This window comes from Myxine glutinosa, chromosome 5 (genome assembly GCF_964187855.1).
Source record: "Myxine glutinosa chromosome 5, kmMyxGlut1.1, whole genome shotgun sequence".
NCBI lineage: Eukaryota > Metazoa > Chordata > Myxini > Myxiniformes > Myxinidae > Myxine > Myxine glutinosa.
Window position 1 is genome coordinate 71,112,230 of NC_136265.1, and position 18,552 is coordinate 71,130,781.

At 42.4% G+C, this 18,552-nt stretch overlaps 1 protein-coding gene across 1 annotated transcript in view; it reads left to right on the forward strand.

The window, feature by feature from the left end:
• LOC137428524 (uncharacterized) overlaps positions 1–1,910 on the forward strand; it is a 91,659-nt gene extending 89,749 nt beyond the window's left edge. The window contains exon 4 of the mRNA XM_078777346.1: positions 836–1,910. Coding sequence (XP_078633472.1) covers positions 836–1,910 — 1,075 coding nt within the window. The remainder of the gene's footprint in view (positions 1–835) is intronic.
• The last annotated feature ends 16,642 nt before the right edge of the window (positions 1,911–18,552 follow it).

The window sequence follows — 18,552 nt, forward strand, 5'->3', positions numbered from 1 at the left end:
GCACTTTACACAAGAAGCTAAAGTTTGAAAGTCTTTCCTCCTCCAATTCACATTGGCTGAAATAAATTGTGAATAACAAACCAATTGAGATTACTGGGACTTGACAAGATTACTGGGACTTCTTCATCGTGTGCGATCGAGCAGGGTCTTTGTACATAAGTCAGTCAGTGAGTGAGTGAGTGAGTAAGTCTGCAAACACTTCAGTCATTGTCGCTTGAACCAAACACACGATGTTGATGAAACTTGGCCACAAGCTTCATATTTGATGCTGAACGAGGGTATATTGACCACAACAAAATCTGGGCTCATTAAAGTGGTCTACGGGGGGTAGGTGGGTAGGGTTGATTCCCCCCGCCCCCCACCCCCCCAAGATAGGTTTTGCTCTTTTCTCTGAAACTGCACACACAATTTCGATGAAACTTGCGCACAACCTTAATCGCCCGTGATGTACCAAAGTTTGTTCACGGCATTAAAAATATCAGGGTTGAGGGAGTTTGTGGGGGGTTGAAGTGACTGTTGCTCCTGATCCAGGTGAGCTTCAGGAGTCATGGTCCTATTTTTCAATCCTTGATATGGAGCTTTTCCATTGAGCGAAGTGCAGAAATATGTCAAATGTTTAATCTAATCTGAGAGAAATACTTGTCAATTCTGCAATATTTTAATGTTTTGGTGAATTTTGAATGCTTTTTTGATTTGTCTTTCCAGTGAAACAAATGGATCTGGTTTCTTGTTCCTACTGTTCCCAGTTTTTCTGCTCAGAAGTTTTAAATCGTCAGATGACACACACTGATTCTCAAAAAAAAGATGCATTTCACAGTGTGTCTTCCATCCGCAGTTGTAAAAGCTGTACAGACTCTCTCAAGAATATCCAAGGAATTCAGAGACCATTCAAGTGTTCTATTTGCAATAAGGGTTTTGCTTCTTCATCATATTTGCATAAACGTCAAATAATCCACACAGGAGAGAAGCCCTACAAGTGTTCTGTTTGCAAGAAGGCTTTTGCTTCTTCATCGTATTTACATGAACATCAAAATATGCACACGGGAGAGAAGCCCAACAAGTGTTCTGTTTGCAATAAGGTTTTTGCTTCTTCATCGTATTTTTATCAACATCGAAAAATACACACGGGAGAGAAGCCCAACAGGTGTTCTGTATGCAATAAGGTTTTTGCTTCTTCATCACATTTGTGTCGACATCAGAAAATACACACAGGAGAGAAAACCTACAAGTGTTCTGTTTGCAAGAAGGATTTTGCTTCTTCATCGTATTTGCATAAACATCGAAAAATACACACAGGAGAGAAGCCCTACAGGTGTTCTGTTTGCAATAAGGATTTTGCTTCTTCATCACATTTGTGTCGACATCAGAAAATACACACGGGAGAGAAGCCGTACAAGTGTTCTGTTTGCAAAAAGGATTTTGCTTGTTCATCAAATTTTCATCGACATAAAAATATACACACAGGAGAGAAGCACAACAAGTGTTCCGTGTGTCTTAAGACATTTGTTTTGAGAGCAGCATTAATAAATCATCAAAAAATACACACAGGAGAGAAGCCCTTCAAGTGTTCTGTTTGCAATAACGATTTTGCTTCTTCATCAAATTTTCATCGACATAAAAAAACACACACAGGAGAGAAGCCCTACAGGTGTTCTGTTTGCAATAAGGATTTTGCTTCTTCATCGTATTTGCATCAACATCGAAAAATACACACAGGAGAGAAGCCCAACAAGTGTTCTGTTTGCAATAAGGATTTTGCTTCTTCATCACATTTGTGTCGACATCAGAAAATACACACGGGAGAGAAGCCCAACAAGTGTTCTGTTTGCAAGAAGGCTTTTGTTCGTTCCTCAGAAATGAAAAGACATGAAAGAATTCACGCAAGAGAGAATATATCAACCTCACTGTGAGACTGGTTTTTACACTGAAGCGCAAACCTGAAGCAATAACGCCTGGCTCCAAAACTATGACAAAACTGAAGATGAACAGAATCTACTCTTCATGGATGGTGTGTGGTGAGAAGACTGCTAGTTCCAGATAAACACCATAAATTACCATTCATTTACTGGATCCCAAAAATGCACAAACACCCTTGCAAGATGAGGTTCATCATCGCATGTAGAGAATGTAGTTTGAAACCTTTGTCGGGCAGTATTACAGCGGCAATGAAACTAATCTATAAATGCTGAAAAAACTACCATGAAAAAGTGAAGTTTTATTCTGGTATTAAGAAATTCTGGATCATTGACAATTCCAAACCGGTAATCGACAGTGTCCACAACATTAATAACAAGGGTAAAGCAAAATGTCTTTCAACCTTTGATTTTTCCACATTGTACACAAACATTCCACATGACAAGCTGGTAACCGCATTGGACAGAGCAATAGATAAAGCATTTGTGGGAGGTAATAGAGTATACATTAATGTCTATCAAAACAGAGCACACTGGTCTGTAAAGGATAATCAATATTCATGTAGTTTTTCAAAAAGTAAACTCAAAGAAAGTATTCGATTTCTGCTAAACAACAGTTTCTTTACATTTGGCAACAAGATACTCCAGCAGACAGTGGGCATACCCATGGGTTCAGATCCGGCCCCTTTCTTTGCAAATTTGTTTCTGCACATGTACGAGTTTGATTGGGTCCAGAACATGTGCAGGAATAAATTAACAACTGCACGAAGATGCAGAAACATCTTCAGATTCATTGATGATTTGTTGGCAATTAATGATGGATTTATATTTGAGCAGCTTCATGATGATATATATCCAAAAGAACTTGAATTAAAAAAGGAAAACCAAACTTCCACTTCAGTTTCCTTTTTAGAATTACAAATTGACATCCATAATAATAAATTTCACACCAAATTATTTGATAAACGAGATGCATTTCCATTCCACATTGTCTGAATGCCTTTCTTCGACAGCAACATTCCCAAAAAGCTATTTTATGGTACGGTTGCAGGTGAAATAATTAGGACTGTGAGAGCAACCACACACAGCTCTGAACTGGTCAATAAATTACAACAACTAGTCAGACGTATGTTAGCGCAGGGAGCTTCGGTTGGTCGATTAAAACAAGTTTTCTTTAAAATCACAAAACGACACCAAATCGAATTAGTGAAATACAATACGAATAGTAAAAATATTATTCATGAGATCTTTATGTAAATACAGTACAATATAACAATTAAATATACTACAAATGAATGTTGCTAAGAATCGGTGGTTGCTAGGATATGGCAGCATGCCGAAAACCGTTATAAATGACAGTTTGAACATTCTAAGTGTACAATATAATATTATATTACAGTACAATATAATACAAGTACAGTGCAATATAATATTATTCATGAGATCTTTATGTAAATACAGTACAATATAATAATTAAATATACCACAAATTAATGTTGCTAGGAATCAGTGGTTGCTAGGATACGGCAGCATGCCAAAAATCGTTATAAATGACAGTTTGAACATTCGAAATAGAGTTTGATCGAGAGGTAGGTGGTGTGGTCATGCTGTTTGGTCGATTGATGTGTTTAAGGGTAAGATGTGAATGATTTAATGATATTATCATATTATAGAGTGTGTAAGGAAAGTTATAAATATATGATAACACATTAAATCCTATTGCAAGTAAAGTTGGGATAAGTGAGGTTGCATTGATGGGTTGACTGACTGCCTGGACGCAACTGAGGTTGTGAATCCACTGATTTACCATCAATTGATGTGGATCCATGATCGAGGTTGTAGATCCGCCGTTTGGAGAGGTCCTGGGCTGAAAGGATTGAAACCTCGAGGAAGAACGGTGCCCAGCTGATGATCCATGCAGTCGGGAAACTAGTCAGTTGCTTATGGGTTAAGGTTCTTGCTTTAGGTGGAGAAACTGTGTTTGAGGTTTACAATTTAAATAAAGTTGAATATGGGATGTTGTAAAATTAACATCATTTACAACAATCCTTTAAATTATTTAAGTTTAGGAACAACCGATACTGTACAATTAATTAAGTGTGTGTGTGTGTGTGTGTGTGTGTGTGTGTGTGTGTGTGTGTGTGTGTGTGTGTATTGTTTTTTGTAGTGTTCTACTGGACCTTTCTGATGTAGAATGTGATGTACCAAAATGATCATTATGATTTCATGAGTTGATTCGTCCCATTAACTGCAAATAATTCAGAGCAATTCCCATGTTTCTAAGTGCACTCCACGTTAAAGTAGTTAAAGCAGTTTTATAAGTCCTTCCATGCCATGGCATTCCACTTCGAAAATAAATCGCAACTACAATGATAACATTGGAAGAAAGTACGTATGAATTAATACTGGACTCCCAATGTGGAATGTGCTTTACCAAAATGATCATCATGATTTTGGGTTGATTAGGCGAATTAACTACAAATAACGGGGATGAATTCCCATGTTTCTAAACGCGTGCGATGTGAAGGTGTATAGAGCAGTTGAATAGGTCCTTCCAGGGCATGGCATTCTTATTACAAAATAAATGCCAAAAAAAACAATAATAACAGTTGTATCATTTGGCAATAATAATAACTTTCTCTTATCTTCCATCTCTTATATAAAACACCATCTCTTATCTTCCCCCCATCCAAAACCTTGATCTTTTCTACCCCCGTTAATTCACCCCAGATCAACTTTACTGAAATACCGACTTCTTTCCTGGAAGTCCGAGCTGTGTCCATGTGTTTTTTTACCTCTCCCGCCTCCCCACCCCCCTTCCCACGCCTCCTCCCCCCAAGCCCTTTCACCCCCACCGATCTCCCGATATCCCTGCTCTCAAATGTACTTGTACTCTTCCCCCTCTCGCCCCATGTTGTCTCCCGCTCCCTTTATTTTGTCTTGTGTGTCCGTTTGTTTTTTTGTCATTAATGTTAGCCCTTGCACGAGCCTCGATCTTGTATACAAAAAAAAAACAAAAAAAAAACATATAATCCCCACCCCCTTGCACTCTCCGTCCTGACCAAAGTACATCTGGGCTTCGTGAAGGACAAGCTAATGCTCAAGCAGCACAGTCAGCAGGTACGCTACAAGGATGAACATTGAACAATGAAGATTGAACAATGAGAATTTGATCCAATGTGCCAATGGGCACACTTGTGGATTTAAACGAAGCAAGCTGATCCACAGAGGAGACCATCCTCTATTGTGAAGTATATTCCACCCATGATGGGTTGGGGATACGCAGAAAAAGACAACGTTTCCATGAGAATCTAAAGAGTCAAGAAGTACACGACATGGCCAAAAGTATGCTGACACCCTTTCTAATAAGTGGATTCGGCTGTTTCCGCCACACCCATTGCTGCCAGGTATATATAATCAAGCACACAGCCATGCAATCTCCATAGACAAACATTGTTAGTCGAATGGGCCATACTGAAGAGCTCAGTGACTTTCAACGTGGCACCGTCATAGGATGCCACCTTTCCAACAAGTCAGTTCGTCAATTTCTGCCCTGCTAGAGCTGCCCCAGTCAACTGTAAGTGCTGTTATTGTGAAGAGGAAACATCTCGGAGCAGCAACAGCTCAGCTGTGAAGTGGTAGGCAACACAAGCTGACAGAATGGGGGCGCCGAGTGCTGAAGCGCGTAAAAATCGTCTCCTCGGTTGCAACACTCACTAACGAGTTCCAAACTGCCTCTGGAAGCAACGTCAGCACAACAACTGTTTGTTGGGAGCTTCATGAAGTGGGTTTCCATGACCGAGCAGCCGCACACAAGCCTAAGATCACCATGTGCAATGCCAAGCTTCGGCTCGAGTGGTGTAAAGCTCGCCGCCATTGGACTCTAGAGCAGTGGAAACGCGTTCTCTGGAGTGATGAATCACGCTTAACCACCTGGCAGTCCGACGGATGAATCTGGGTTTGGCAGATGCCTGGAGAACGCTACCTGCCTGAATGCACAGTGCCAACTGTGAAGTTTTGTGGAGCAGGAATAATGGTCTGGGGTTGTTTTTCATGGTTCGTGCTAGGCCCCTTAGTTCCAGTGAAGGGAAATCTTAACGCTGCAGCATACACTGATATTGTAGACGATTATGTGCTTCCAACTTTGTGGCAACAGTTTGGGGAAGGCCCTTTCCTGTTTCAGCATGACAATGGCCCAGTGCACAAAGCGAGGTCCATACAGAAATGGTTTGTCAAGATTGGTGTCGAAGAACTTGACTGGCCTGCACAGATACCTGACCTCAACCCCATCGAACATCTTTGGGATGAATTGGAACGCCGACTGTGAGCCAGGCCAAATCGCCCAACATTAGTGCCCGACCTCACTAATGCTCTTGTGGCTGAATGGAAGCAAGTCCCCGCAGCAATGTTCCAACATCGAGTGGAAAGCCTTCCCAGAAGAGTGGAGGCTGTCATGGCAGCAAAGGGGGGACCAACTCCATATTAATGCCCATGATTTTGGAATGAGATGTTCGACGAGCACATACGTATGTGATGTTCGGGTGTACACATACTTTTTACCCTGTAGTGTATCATCAAAAGATGATAAAGCTTCACTTAAAAAGATTATTGCAGTCACAAAAACCCATAAATGCCAATTCAACATCAGAATAAAGTAAATAACTGATGAAATCAGACAACAAACAACTGAAGACCAAAGAAAAATGACCCATAAACATAATTGTACTTCAACACGCAACTTGGTAATCTGTATGTCTGTCTGACCGCTATACATTCGGTGGTTACTTTTACAATCCCAACCAAATGTGATCAGGGGACAAAGCGCCACGTGATGGAGCACCTTCATTTTATCCCTTCCCGATGGGGATTTTCCACTTTGGGCGAAATCCATGTTGAGGTGATTAAATAGCTTACTGTGGTGTTTTCCCAAAGTTGCTTTTATGCACCCTTGACCTTTCACCTTTTGATCAAAAAAACAAAAAACAATCAGCTTTTAGCTTTTGATTGGAGAACCAGTTATGTGACCCAACACGCAAATGCTTTAAATTTCAGGTCAATCGGACAAAAATTAGTATTTTTATGCAACCTTGACTTTTTGATTTAAAAAAAAAAAAAATCGGCTTCTAGCGTTTAATTGGTGAACAATATCAGTGATGCAAAATGCGATTTCTTAAAATTTCATGTCAATTGCATGAAAATTGACAATTTTGTGTGATTTTGACCCTTTGACCAAACGATTAATTATCTTCTCCATATTCTCATAATAAAGCTTTGTTGAAAATTTGATGACAAAACTCAAATGGCAAATTTAAATTTCAGGTAAATTGCATGAAAAATGACTATTTTAAGTAATGCTGACTTTTGACCCTTTTACTAAACTATTAATTTGTCTTCATGTTCAAATAATGAAGTTTTGTTGAAAATTTGATGAAAATAGCTGAGATGGTAAAAAAAAAAAAAGACTGCCAGACACAAACCACACACACGTCTTGTTTTGTTCATTTTTATTCCTGACAATTCTATCACGCACATTCTCACACACACACACACACACACACACACACACACACAAACACACACACACACACACACACACACACACACACACACGGCATGGGTTAAGATAACGGAGGCCATGAATAGAAGAAATCCTACCACGGTAAGGAGTGACGAGGACTACCAGAAAAAATGGCAGAACATGTGCTCAGTTATGAAGGATGAATACCGCACATACAGAAAAGAACTTGTACAGAAAAGAACTTGTACAGAAAAGAACTTGTACAGAAAAGAACTTGCCAAAACCTTAAGTTCCCTTGGCAATGCGTGGTTTCGCAATGTCAATGGATCAAGATTATCACCAATAACATCAATAACATCCAAAATCGTTTGCCGGTCAAGGCGGTATCGTTGGTGAAGTTCGACATCATCGTACTCATCTGGCGATGAAGTCGGTCACGAAATACTCGTTCTCGACGAATTGCACGCCGTCGAACCAGCCGTTCTTGTGCTATCAGAAGCAATGCAGCCATTCCTCTTCGCTGTCTGGTCGAAAGTGGACAGAATATACAGTGTGTGGCCAACTTACGTTCACTTAAGACCCCTGGAGGTCTCTCAAATATAAGCATGGAGTTCAGTGTAATACATTAGGTGAGCAGCATATTGAATACCACTTGTTCGTAAAACATAAGTTAGGAGGTACTTAAGTGTTGTACTTATACTTAAGTACGTTTATGAATACGGGCCCAGGCTCATATATGCTGCCTCCTTGTACTTCCTGCATTGCTCATTGTTTATGGTGTGCTGGAAGGCCTACGGACTCGACTAGCATGTCCAACTGGCCTTAGGCGTGGATCAAAGTTGTTGAACATTTCCATCACATTTTTGCATTTAAATTAATCATAAGTTGATATTTCCACTTGAATGTGCAGTCTGCTGGAGTTAGATCTACTGCAATCCATATTGTATATTCCAAGGTGTTAAAAAGTCCATCACACAAACACACTTTGAACTTTGCACAGCAATGGAATAGCACAAGAAAATTCGCATTTTTAATAAAATTCCGAATTATAAAATTGCATTTTAGTCTAATGTGCATTTTGAATCTGAAAAATGCCAAGTGATCACCTGGACCAAATTATTTCAGAACCACCATCCTCAATGATTGGCTATTAATTTCTCCCGTGCCCTACATACATATATGTTATATAAAGAGTATATTTATTTGTTATACAGACATTTAATTGAAAGCAAATTATTCGTTCGGTTTTGTCACTCTAATTGCGAATGTAATAGTCAAAGCCGATGAAGAAACTCACGACTCGTGCAGGCAGGTTGCCAAAGGAAACCTGCACACGAGTTTGCCTGCAGCTGAGAAAGATTTATGACGTTTCTGAACTCCCAGTTACTAAAGAGAATAGTTATAACTGGTAGCTTGTATAGAACACGATTTAAACAGAACTACATATATTAATGAAGCTCAATCAAGCAGTTGAGGCTCAAGAAAATCACTCGGTTCACAAATTAAGTACGCAAATAATTAATTTTTCACTTCCACACACCTCTACCTATCCACTTGTCTGGGAAAGCTTCCTTCAAGAACTATCGCACATTTCAAGCGTCATGGCAGGGAGCACCGTCTTGCTGGTAAAAGATGATATGTGAAAGATTCAATCTCCGTAGTTGAGTAACAAAGGTATTCTGCAACATCACAAAGTAACTTTCACCATTGACCATTGCTCCTTCAAAAATGATTGTGAAACTTTTCCTTTCAGAGCGGTGTGTACCACCAACCAGCCATTATTAAGTTGTTTTCCACAGTAACAAAAGTGATTTTCTATGGTGCGACTGACACGTCTCCATCTTTCCCTTCATGCAGGACTACCTAACAATTGGATTAGTGTTCATCTTGATTTTGGCGGGATTTTATTTCTTCTTCTACTACATCTTCTCCACCTCCGTCGTGTTGAAAGACCTTTGGGAAGATGATCTTTGAAGCATATACTCGCCAGCTTGTGTTGGAAGAAGCTTTTCACTTATTGTTTGTACCCTGAGGCATAACTTTACCATTGGGTCAGAAATTTTAAATACAATATAGTGATTGTAAAATAGTGTCATTCACTCATGACTGGTTAGATACATTTACCTGTGAAAAATAACTAAATAAATCAGGAATGCACCTCAGAATAGGTCGCACCTCACTCAGGTCATAGATTGTCCTTCTGGATATGTTGTGACTTTGTCCAATGCTGAGTGCACAAATTGATATTGGAGGAACATTCAAGGTGTATATTTGTGTTCTACCATTGCTTTTGCTAAGTCAGTCGCCTTTTTGTGCTCACACATGTCGGGAGGCAAATGTTTGGTACTTCTCTTCAATGTACCCCTTATTTTGCGGATATGCCACTCTTTCACCTCCAGCGCAAATGTACCACTGCAGTACAGCAGCATCTTTGGAGGAAAAATTTATTATAAAAAAATGTATCGTTTTTTTTCTTTGCGATATTGTATCGTAGTACTTGTGATATTTGCATCTCTGCCACCTCTGACCCCACTCATTTGCAAGATTATATAGTCTCTCGAGATTGATATTGCATTGTTTAATTTAAAGTACCAAGGAGATGTTACACGAATGCTGTTCAACCTGACATCTTCAAAAAGGAAAGCTCATGTTCTACTTATTGGACCACTGGATGACCATTTTGTTATTGATGCAAGCAAGATATTCACAAACGGTCAGGAATAAGAATTGTGAGCATTAAATCTTTCCTTGATTCCTTGAAGTTTTACAGATTCTGTGTTGATTGCACAATAATGCACTTGTAAAAAAATGTTTTTTCAGCTTCAACATCAGTACCCACCAAGTTTATGTTTATTCCCCTCCGTATGTAGTGTGTATTGGAAGTTTATATGGTCTAAAAATGAAAGCGAAATGATACAAATCTATATGTGTAGGCATACCCGATACATGAAATAATGTGAAAGAGAAATGGTATGGCAGTCCTCTATATGGAGGGGATGGCATGTAAAGAAAAAATGGCCACCCCATCAAATGTGTACAAAATGATGCCATGAAAAGTCTGCTCCAGAGTAAAGTCATACGCATTTAAAAGTCATACTTTTTATTCTCAAGCCTTTTCATGACGACAAGACTGATAATGATGCCAGAAAACATCGCTAAAGTACCAAGTCGGGAGATCGCAAAACAGCCAAATTGGACTTTTATTTTTCTTTCTTCAGGCAGTCTCGCACAATGATGGCTGAAGCGATTCCAATGACTTCAACGCGAGGAAGCGACATTGTCTCTGGGGTATTGCACTGGTAACAACGTTTTTCAAAGAAAGCAAACTTGTTTGGCAATCGGCATTTATGCATGAGCAGACTAGGAAACTCTGCCGCAATAATCTTTGGGTTGCAAGGTAACGGCAGTGTGCGTAATTTACGAAGGAAATAACTATTGGGCCGCAACTTACGGATTGCAATCACAACATATTTTGTAGTTTGTAACAATTGTCTGAAGATGTCTATGTGGGAGGGAGTTGTAGATTTGTAGTGTGGGTTGGTGTAATTGTGTATTATATTTTGTTGTGGGATTGAGACGCACAAATGTCAAAAGATGTGATGATGGGTTTTTTCTTCTTCAGCATTAGATATTTCATTGTTTTCCCAGAGAAATTAAATATGACATTGTGCTCTGGTGGTACATGGTCTTTATTTTATTTTTGTACTTGCTGCACTTGGACGTACCTCGTACTTGTGGTCCACCCCGATTGTGTCGCTAGTTGATTTTACAGGACTGGCAGCAGGTTCAAAGGATCCATTGCGGAGGATATAACATACAAAATTTTGTCAAAATTTGATTGGAGGCACAAGGGTCTTTGCATCTGCACATTGGTCCATCAGTACCCAGGTGTACTATGATAAATGACGTTTGGAGTGAAAATGAGTTGGGAAATCTTTTAAAGTTGTTTTGTATGCAGCCTCTGGCTGCTGGTTGCATCATTTGTCTGCAAGTGTGGCTGTTCTGCTGATGCAGTGCCCCCTGTTACCAGTAAGCTGGATACTCATTTTTGCCTACCTCGGAAGGATGACAGGGCTGAGTCAACCCACCTGGTGTTATTTAAACGACACGACAGGGGCTCAAACTTAAAACCCCAATGACTCAGGCCCTCTTAAATGTCTGAGAAATAGCCATCCTGAGATTCCCTTATACAGTATGTTGATGAAGAACCCAACATCTTAATGCAGAAAAGTGAATACACAGGTTTTCTTAATGGTCCAAACATGCATTGGGGTGGGAATGGGGGATATCCATGAGGAAATATGCAGCATGGGAGCCATGCAAAAAAAACTTTGAAAACAAGTGGTGTATACCAAGTTACAAATGTTTATAAATAAAAAGTTTCAATTGTCTGTATTCCATTTTCTTGTGATTAAATCAGTGGTTCTACATGTACTGACAGTCCCCTCTGCAAAGGAGCAAAGCAGACAATGAAATTCGCTTCCAAGAAAGACCAGCTTGTGTTTGCCAAAGTCTGACAAAGAAGGACCTTCCGGGATCTCCACCCCCAGGGTTCCGTGCTCCGCCCCTCGATCGCCCTGGCAACCAAAGCACCCCCAGAGACCAGACCCCCAGGGACCAGATATTGTGCCTTGGATAGTTTTTTTTTCAGTGCTACTGATGCAATTCCCCACTCCCACCCCCCCAATACAAATCATGTGATGCTCATTTTGTCAACTTCTCAAGTATGATACGCTGAGTCAACCCACCTCGTTGTCGGGGAGCCAAAGTGCAAAAATGTGCCTATTTAAGGTTTTAGGTGGTCAAACATGGTATACTTTTTTCTTATGTGTTTTTGGGTAGGTATATACATTCCGCATATGAAATGACTTCTTAACTCGGCCGATCTTCTTGCGAACTCACGGTATGGGCTCGAATCTGAACTTGCGTCCCAATTTGATTAGATCCAAAAATTAGGGGTAGGTGAAATAAAAATGCCTTTATTATATATTTTTAGTTAATAAAACCACTTGTGTTGGGTATCATTGGAAAGGCCTTGCATCAGGCTAAAAATTGTTGGTATGCAAATTTTGATGACGTCATCGATGACATCATCAGAGGTCAAAAGGTCACGAAGTTGAAGGGGAAGTAAAAATCTGGGATACCTGTGCAATAAAAGGGTTAAAATCAAAAAATGCAAAGAGTTTGTAAAAAGAAAACCGACTCGTATTTTAGAGAACCCATATAGGAAGTTTTTATTATCAAGAAACTTTACAAATATATTAGCATTACAGTGTTAACCCCTTCTGTTTCAGGGACAAAATGTGCGAAAATGGTTTTAAAAAATTGGAATTTTCAGAATAATGAAACAAAGATTCTTTTGAAGCAGGGAAGGACATCCAATCAGGGTATCTTGATGCTTTAATCACTTTCTGAGTTCGGAATGTCTCTTTTAACCCTTTGTTTGGCATTTAACCATTATTGACTGATAACATGAACCTGATTTTTAATACGTTAATTGTTAAATGATGGTCACTGGTATTTGCTCTGAATGCTAACTGCAGCCTATAAAGGCAAACATATCCTCACAAATAAACCAGCCATGCATATGTAGATGTTACTGACAGGAATATAGTGATAATAGAACACTGAGAAAGGCAAAAATGGTCAAAACAAAAGTCCTAACCAAAACCAGACGATACGCTAATGAAGCAATTGTGATGACCAGCAGCAACTAAGTATGGAAGCATTTGCTCAACTGTTGTGATGTGGAGAATCCACTTCCCAGTTCTTTCGGCATGTACATATTTTCTCAGGATGTTGACCATTTCAAGGTACATCAGCCACAGTTTGGTGGTTGGGGTAGTATCAGTCCTGAGAAATTCCAGCATCTTTGCTTTCACCAAGCTCATACCGTCCGTCCTCAGCTTCTTTGCATGCCCTTTGAACCTGCTCTGGACTAGTGTGGACCTTGAAATTGTTGATAGCATCGCAGAAGACACCCAGTTTTCCAGAGAGAGAAGAAAGGTCCTCGACGTCATGGCCCTCCAGCAACATCCAGTCCTCAGAGGCTTCTCAAAGGAGTAGGTGAATGGCATTTTCGGCTAGAGTATGTGCCCGCAACATTTGATAATAGTCTTTACCATCCATAAGTTTGTTGACAGTCCCTTGTAAACAAACATCTGCTTCCACAAGGATGTCTTCCAATCCTGTTCCCTTCATCAAGTGCCCAATCGCTCCCAGAAAATTCTGAGCAATATGAAAGCCGCCCATCCAAATGATGAGTTTATTGTATTTTACAGGATGCTTATTCTTTAAAGCAAGTACTATCTCATAGATTGCCTGATCACACGTGAGTATACAATAATCCTGTCCGAGGTGTTCTGAAACATTCATGCAATAATCAAGAGACTCCTGTACAACATCAGGATTAGTGGGTGAGAGGGGAATGAATGGTCCATAGCCAATTACTTTGGCATTTTCCCTTTCACCAATGAGGGCCTCATTCAAAGTTTGCCATGAAATCGGACTCATTTCAGGTGTCAGTTCCACCAATTTGGTTGATCCTGCTTGGCAAAGTTTGAAAATGTCTCTGAGGTTTTCAGTCCCTTCAAACGCTTTGTCGTTTTCTTCATCATGACCAGGAACAAGACAGTCTGATACCAGTAAGGGAGCGACTTCCTTGACGATCTTTAAGGCTAACACCACTCTTCCTTGATTTTAAGCTAGCTGATCTCTTCACAGATGTAGACCGACTCCTGCGGCGTGGGATACAAGACTTCACTGGTTCGGTGGAACGATTTGGATATTGAAAGATGATGTTAGTTGTCCCATGGGTGGTTTTTCCATCAACAGTATTTTCATGAAAATCAAGGTTATCGATGGCAAATTGGGTAAAAAGCCCCTTCGCAATGTTGTAAGGAATGAAGTGACCTTGCAAATCGACCTGGTCATCTGTTTCCGAAGCAAAATGTGAAATATATCTCTGGGCGTCAGTATAGCTTACACAATGACCGAATCTATTTAGCAAAGTAACTGTGTCCTTACTTCTCGTCTTTTTCATTATGTGTAAAGCAATGCCTACTTGTTTCGGAGTTTTCACATTTGCAGAAGCAGCACAAATATCCTGGGCAAGGTTCAAAACCCGTTCATGCTGCTTCTTTTCAAGAACAACACGCCCATCAGCATCCAATTCGTCACTTGCCTCAAACATAACCCAAGCCATAAAATTGTACAGGTCAAGGGGGAAACGTTGCTCAGCACTTTCATACGAGATATCCAAGTTTGATTCTTCAGGATTCATTTCCACTGAAGATAGCTTTGATTGCTTTCTTTCATCAAGACCTAACATTTTCACCTGCTTTCGAATAGATTTTGCGGCATGGAATGCCTCGGTCAAAGTTGCGAGGTCAAAACCCCCATAGTGGCCCGGTGGTGGGTACAGGGGCCGAGTTTCCTGTCCCAAGTCCACAATAGGTGACCATCCTATGGTTGGTTCCGGGGCCTGAGGCCCCCTTGGGGTACTAGTGGGCCCGGTTGGTAACAGGGGGTCAAAGACAGACCATTTGGCCCCTGGGTGGTGCTGCACCCTGGGAGCGGGGACAGGGGTGAGCATGGAGGCCGAGGGGACAACAGAGGCATGTGGGGACTGTAGAGGCGGTTGTTGAAAGGGGGGTTATAGGGGTGGGGGCTGTTGGGGCTGCAGAAGGGGTTGAGGCTGTTGGAAGTGTTGGGGTGGTTGGAGGTGTTGGGGTGGTTGGGGCTGTGGAGGGGTTTGGGGCTGTTGAAGTGTTTGGGGCTGTTGGAGGGGTTGGGGCTGTCGGACGGGTTGGGGCTGTCGGAGGGGTTGGGGTGGTTGGAGGTGTTGGGGTGGTTGGGGCTGTGGAGGGTGTTGGGGCTGTTGAAGGGGTTGGGGCTGTTGGAGGGGTTGGGGCTGTAGGAGGGGTTGGGGCTGTGGGAGAGGTGGGGGTTGTCAGGGCTGTTGGGGTTGTAGAAGGGGTTGGGGCTGTGGGAGGGGTGGGGGCTGTTGGGGTTGTGGGAGAGGTGGGAGCTGTTGGCACTGTTGGGGATGTAGAAGGGGTTGGGGCTGTGGAAGGGGTGATGCACCAAGAGGGGGTGGAGAGGGGTGAGGAGGAGGTGGCAGGGTATGGGTGAGTTGGGACGGCAGCGGCTGGTATTCGGGGAGATAGTCCAGGAGGTCCAGGGGTGGGGGGGGGGGTGTGGGTATGGGAAGGTGGGAGCAGAGGGAGAGGTGGGGGGGAAGAGGTATGGGGGTGGTATGATATGTGGGGGGTTGGGAGAGGAGGTGTGGTGGCAGGAATGTTGTGGAGGAAGGTATCCTACTCTGTCCTGCCCTTCATTTCCCACCTGTTGGTCTACCTGGCCCCCAACTGTGGGGGCGCCCTTTCCCTTTGTGATCGCCTGTCCTATTTCTGCGCAACGGACCATCGCCATCATTTTCTGAGTTATTTGCCTGTTCAGCTCCTGCATCGTGTTCTCCGGGCCGCTTCTTCCTTCTCTCCCTTGAGTTTCAACACGACGCCCGCTAAACTCGCCTGTTTTGTGATGTTCTGCCGTTTTACTGCTTCATCCTTCCACCATCCGAAAGCCTTCCAATCGACTTTGATCTTTCTCTCTTTCTCTGCTTCATCCTGACGATCTCTGATGGCATCAGCCCACGGGTCCTAAAATCCTGTTCTTCCGCTCTTTCACTCCCTCTCTCTGTTCTCTTCACCCTCTCATTTGCTCAAGGTCATCTGCCATCTGCTTGGAAATCTGCCAACATCACCGCTTTGCACAAAAAAGGTGCAAAAACAGATTCTAGCAACTACAGACCAATGAGCCTTCTCCCAATTATCAGCAAAGTCATGGAATCTATCATTGCTTCAGATATGAAATCTTTCCTCTTCTCCAATGGCTTGATCTCTGATCATCAATTTGGTTTCAGACCAGGTCACTCCACTCTGGACATGCTGCTTCTGCTTTCTCAACAATGGATGGAGGTACTCAATGCCAAACAGGAAATTAGAGCTGTCTCCCTTGACATATCACGTGCCTTCGATACAGTCTAGCACCCCGCTCTGCTCACCAAACTCTCCTTTGGTATCCATGGAAATCTCCACGCATGGCTGGCGGACTTCCTCTCGAGTCGTAGTCAACATGTGGCCCTGAATGGGTTTCTCTCATCTCCCATCCCTGTTCAGGCTGGAGTTCCCCAAGGCAGTGTTCTGGGCCCTGTGCCTTTTCTGGTCTTCATCAATGATCTCTCTGACTCTCTTGAAAATCCTCTCTATCTCTTTGCTGATGACTACTCTTTGTCGCTCCATTCCTCATCCCTCAGATCGGCAGTCTGCAGCCTCCTCACTCTCTGCAGACCTGGACAAAATCACAGACTGGGCAAACAAGAGGAACATGTCTTTCAATCCTGACAAATCTCACACTCTTACGATGTCTCTCGAAAAAGACCGACTGGACAACCCTCCCATCCACTTTCTGTATAATCCTCTCCAAGAAGTTCTGTCACTCTAGCTTTTGGGTCTCACTATCTGCCATGATCTTTCCAGGGAAAACCACATTTCAAATCTGGCCTCCAAAGCTAGTCGCCGACTGGGCATCCTCCGTCGTGCGAAGTCCTTCCTTGGCACACCTGAGCTCCTCACCACATACAAGGCTTTCCTCCGGAGCTCAATGGAATACTGCTCTCCCCTCTTGGCTTGTGCTCCTGCCTCACACCTAGCTCATCTTCACGCTGTTGAAACCAAAGCGTTCAGAATCACTGGAATCTCCCGCGATGAAGCTAACTCCGAGGGCCTTTCACTCACTCACCGCAGGCACGGTGGTGGTCTTTCTGTCTTTTACCGACTCCTCTCTGGCCTTGCCCCCCCAGCTCTCTCTGGGCTCTGTCCCCCAAATATTCCTCCAGGTCGCACAAGATCTGCCTGCAACCCTCTTACGGTTAAACTGCCAAAATCAAAACTCTCTGCTCACCTTCACTCCTTCATTCCTCTTCCTCTGGAACAAACTCCCTCACTCTCTTCAATCCCACTCCTCCCTCCAGGTCTTCAAAACAGCTGTTCACCACCATCTCTTATCTTCCCCCATCCAAAACCTTGATCTTTTGTACCCCCACTAATTTCACCCCAACTCCACTTTTTTGAAATACCAACTTCATTCCTGGAAGTCCTCGGTGTCCTTGTGTTTTATACTTCTCCCACCCCACCCCCCCCCCCCACCCTTCCCACGCCGCTCCCCCCAAGCCCGCTCCCTCCCACACAGCTTCCGATGTCCCTGGTCTCAAATGTTGTGTTTGTGTACTTCCCCTTCTATCCCCATCTTGTCTACTGCTCCCTCTTTTTACATATTTTTGTTTGTCTGTTTGATTTGTTTGTGTGATAAATGTTAGCTCTTTTATGAGCCTCGATTCTGTATTCCAAAAAAAATAAAAAAAATCCAGAGCCACGAACAGCGCTTCGATTACGTCGAGCGCAAATGACCCTTCCTGAGGCCAAGGTATTCTTCGGTTCTTCGTCGATTTAGCCCAACTCTTCCTTGATTGAATTGCTTCCTTTCCATGTTTCCCGAGCATGAAAAACGCTGGAGTCTTTTGAAGACGTATCGCTTCTTTACTCTGGGCTCTCCCCAAACCTCTGAGCGAGTTAGGCTAATTTCCTTCCTGGGATAGTCTCAGTTCTACCGGCGGCCTTTTGGCACGCTGAACTTCAGATCCCTCCTCTTGAGGAAAAGGTAGTGGATGAGTGGCTCATAGAAGGGAACACCTTTCTCTTCCCAAAATGGGAGCGAACCCAACTTCCCCACAAATACCGTCCGATAACATTCCTCCCAGCCCCAAACAAACTGCTGACAGGGATCATCAGAAACGATGTACCATCATCTAACACAGCAAGGAGGTTTAGAGGCAGAACAAAAGAGATGTAAGAGAGGTTGTTGTGGACCAATTGTCCACCGACTACTGAGCAAGGCCATAATGGAAAATTGCAAAATGTGAAGAATTAAATTGTCCACCTCCTGCATCGACGACAAGAAAGCTTTTGACATTGTCCCACATTTGTCCGAGGTCGTGTGCACAACTTTCACATGGACAGTTCATTTTTGTTTAAACTTTCAACTACAATCGTTTTGAAC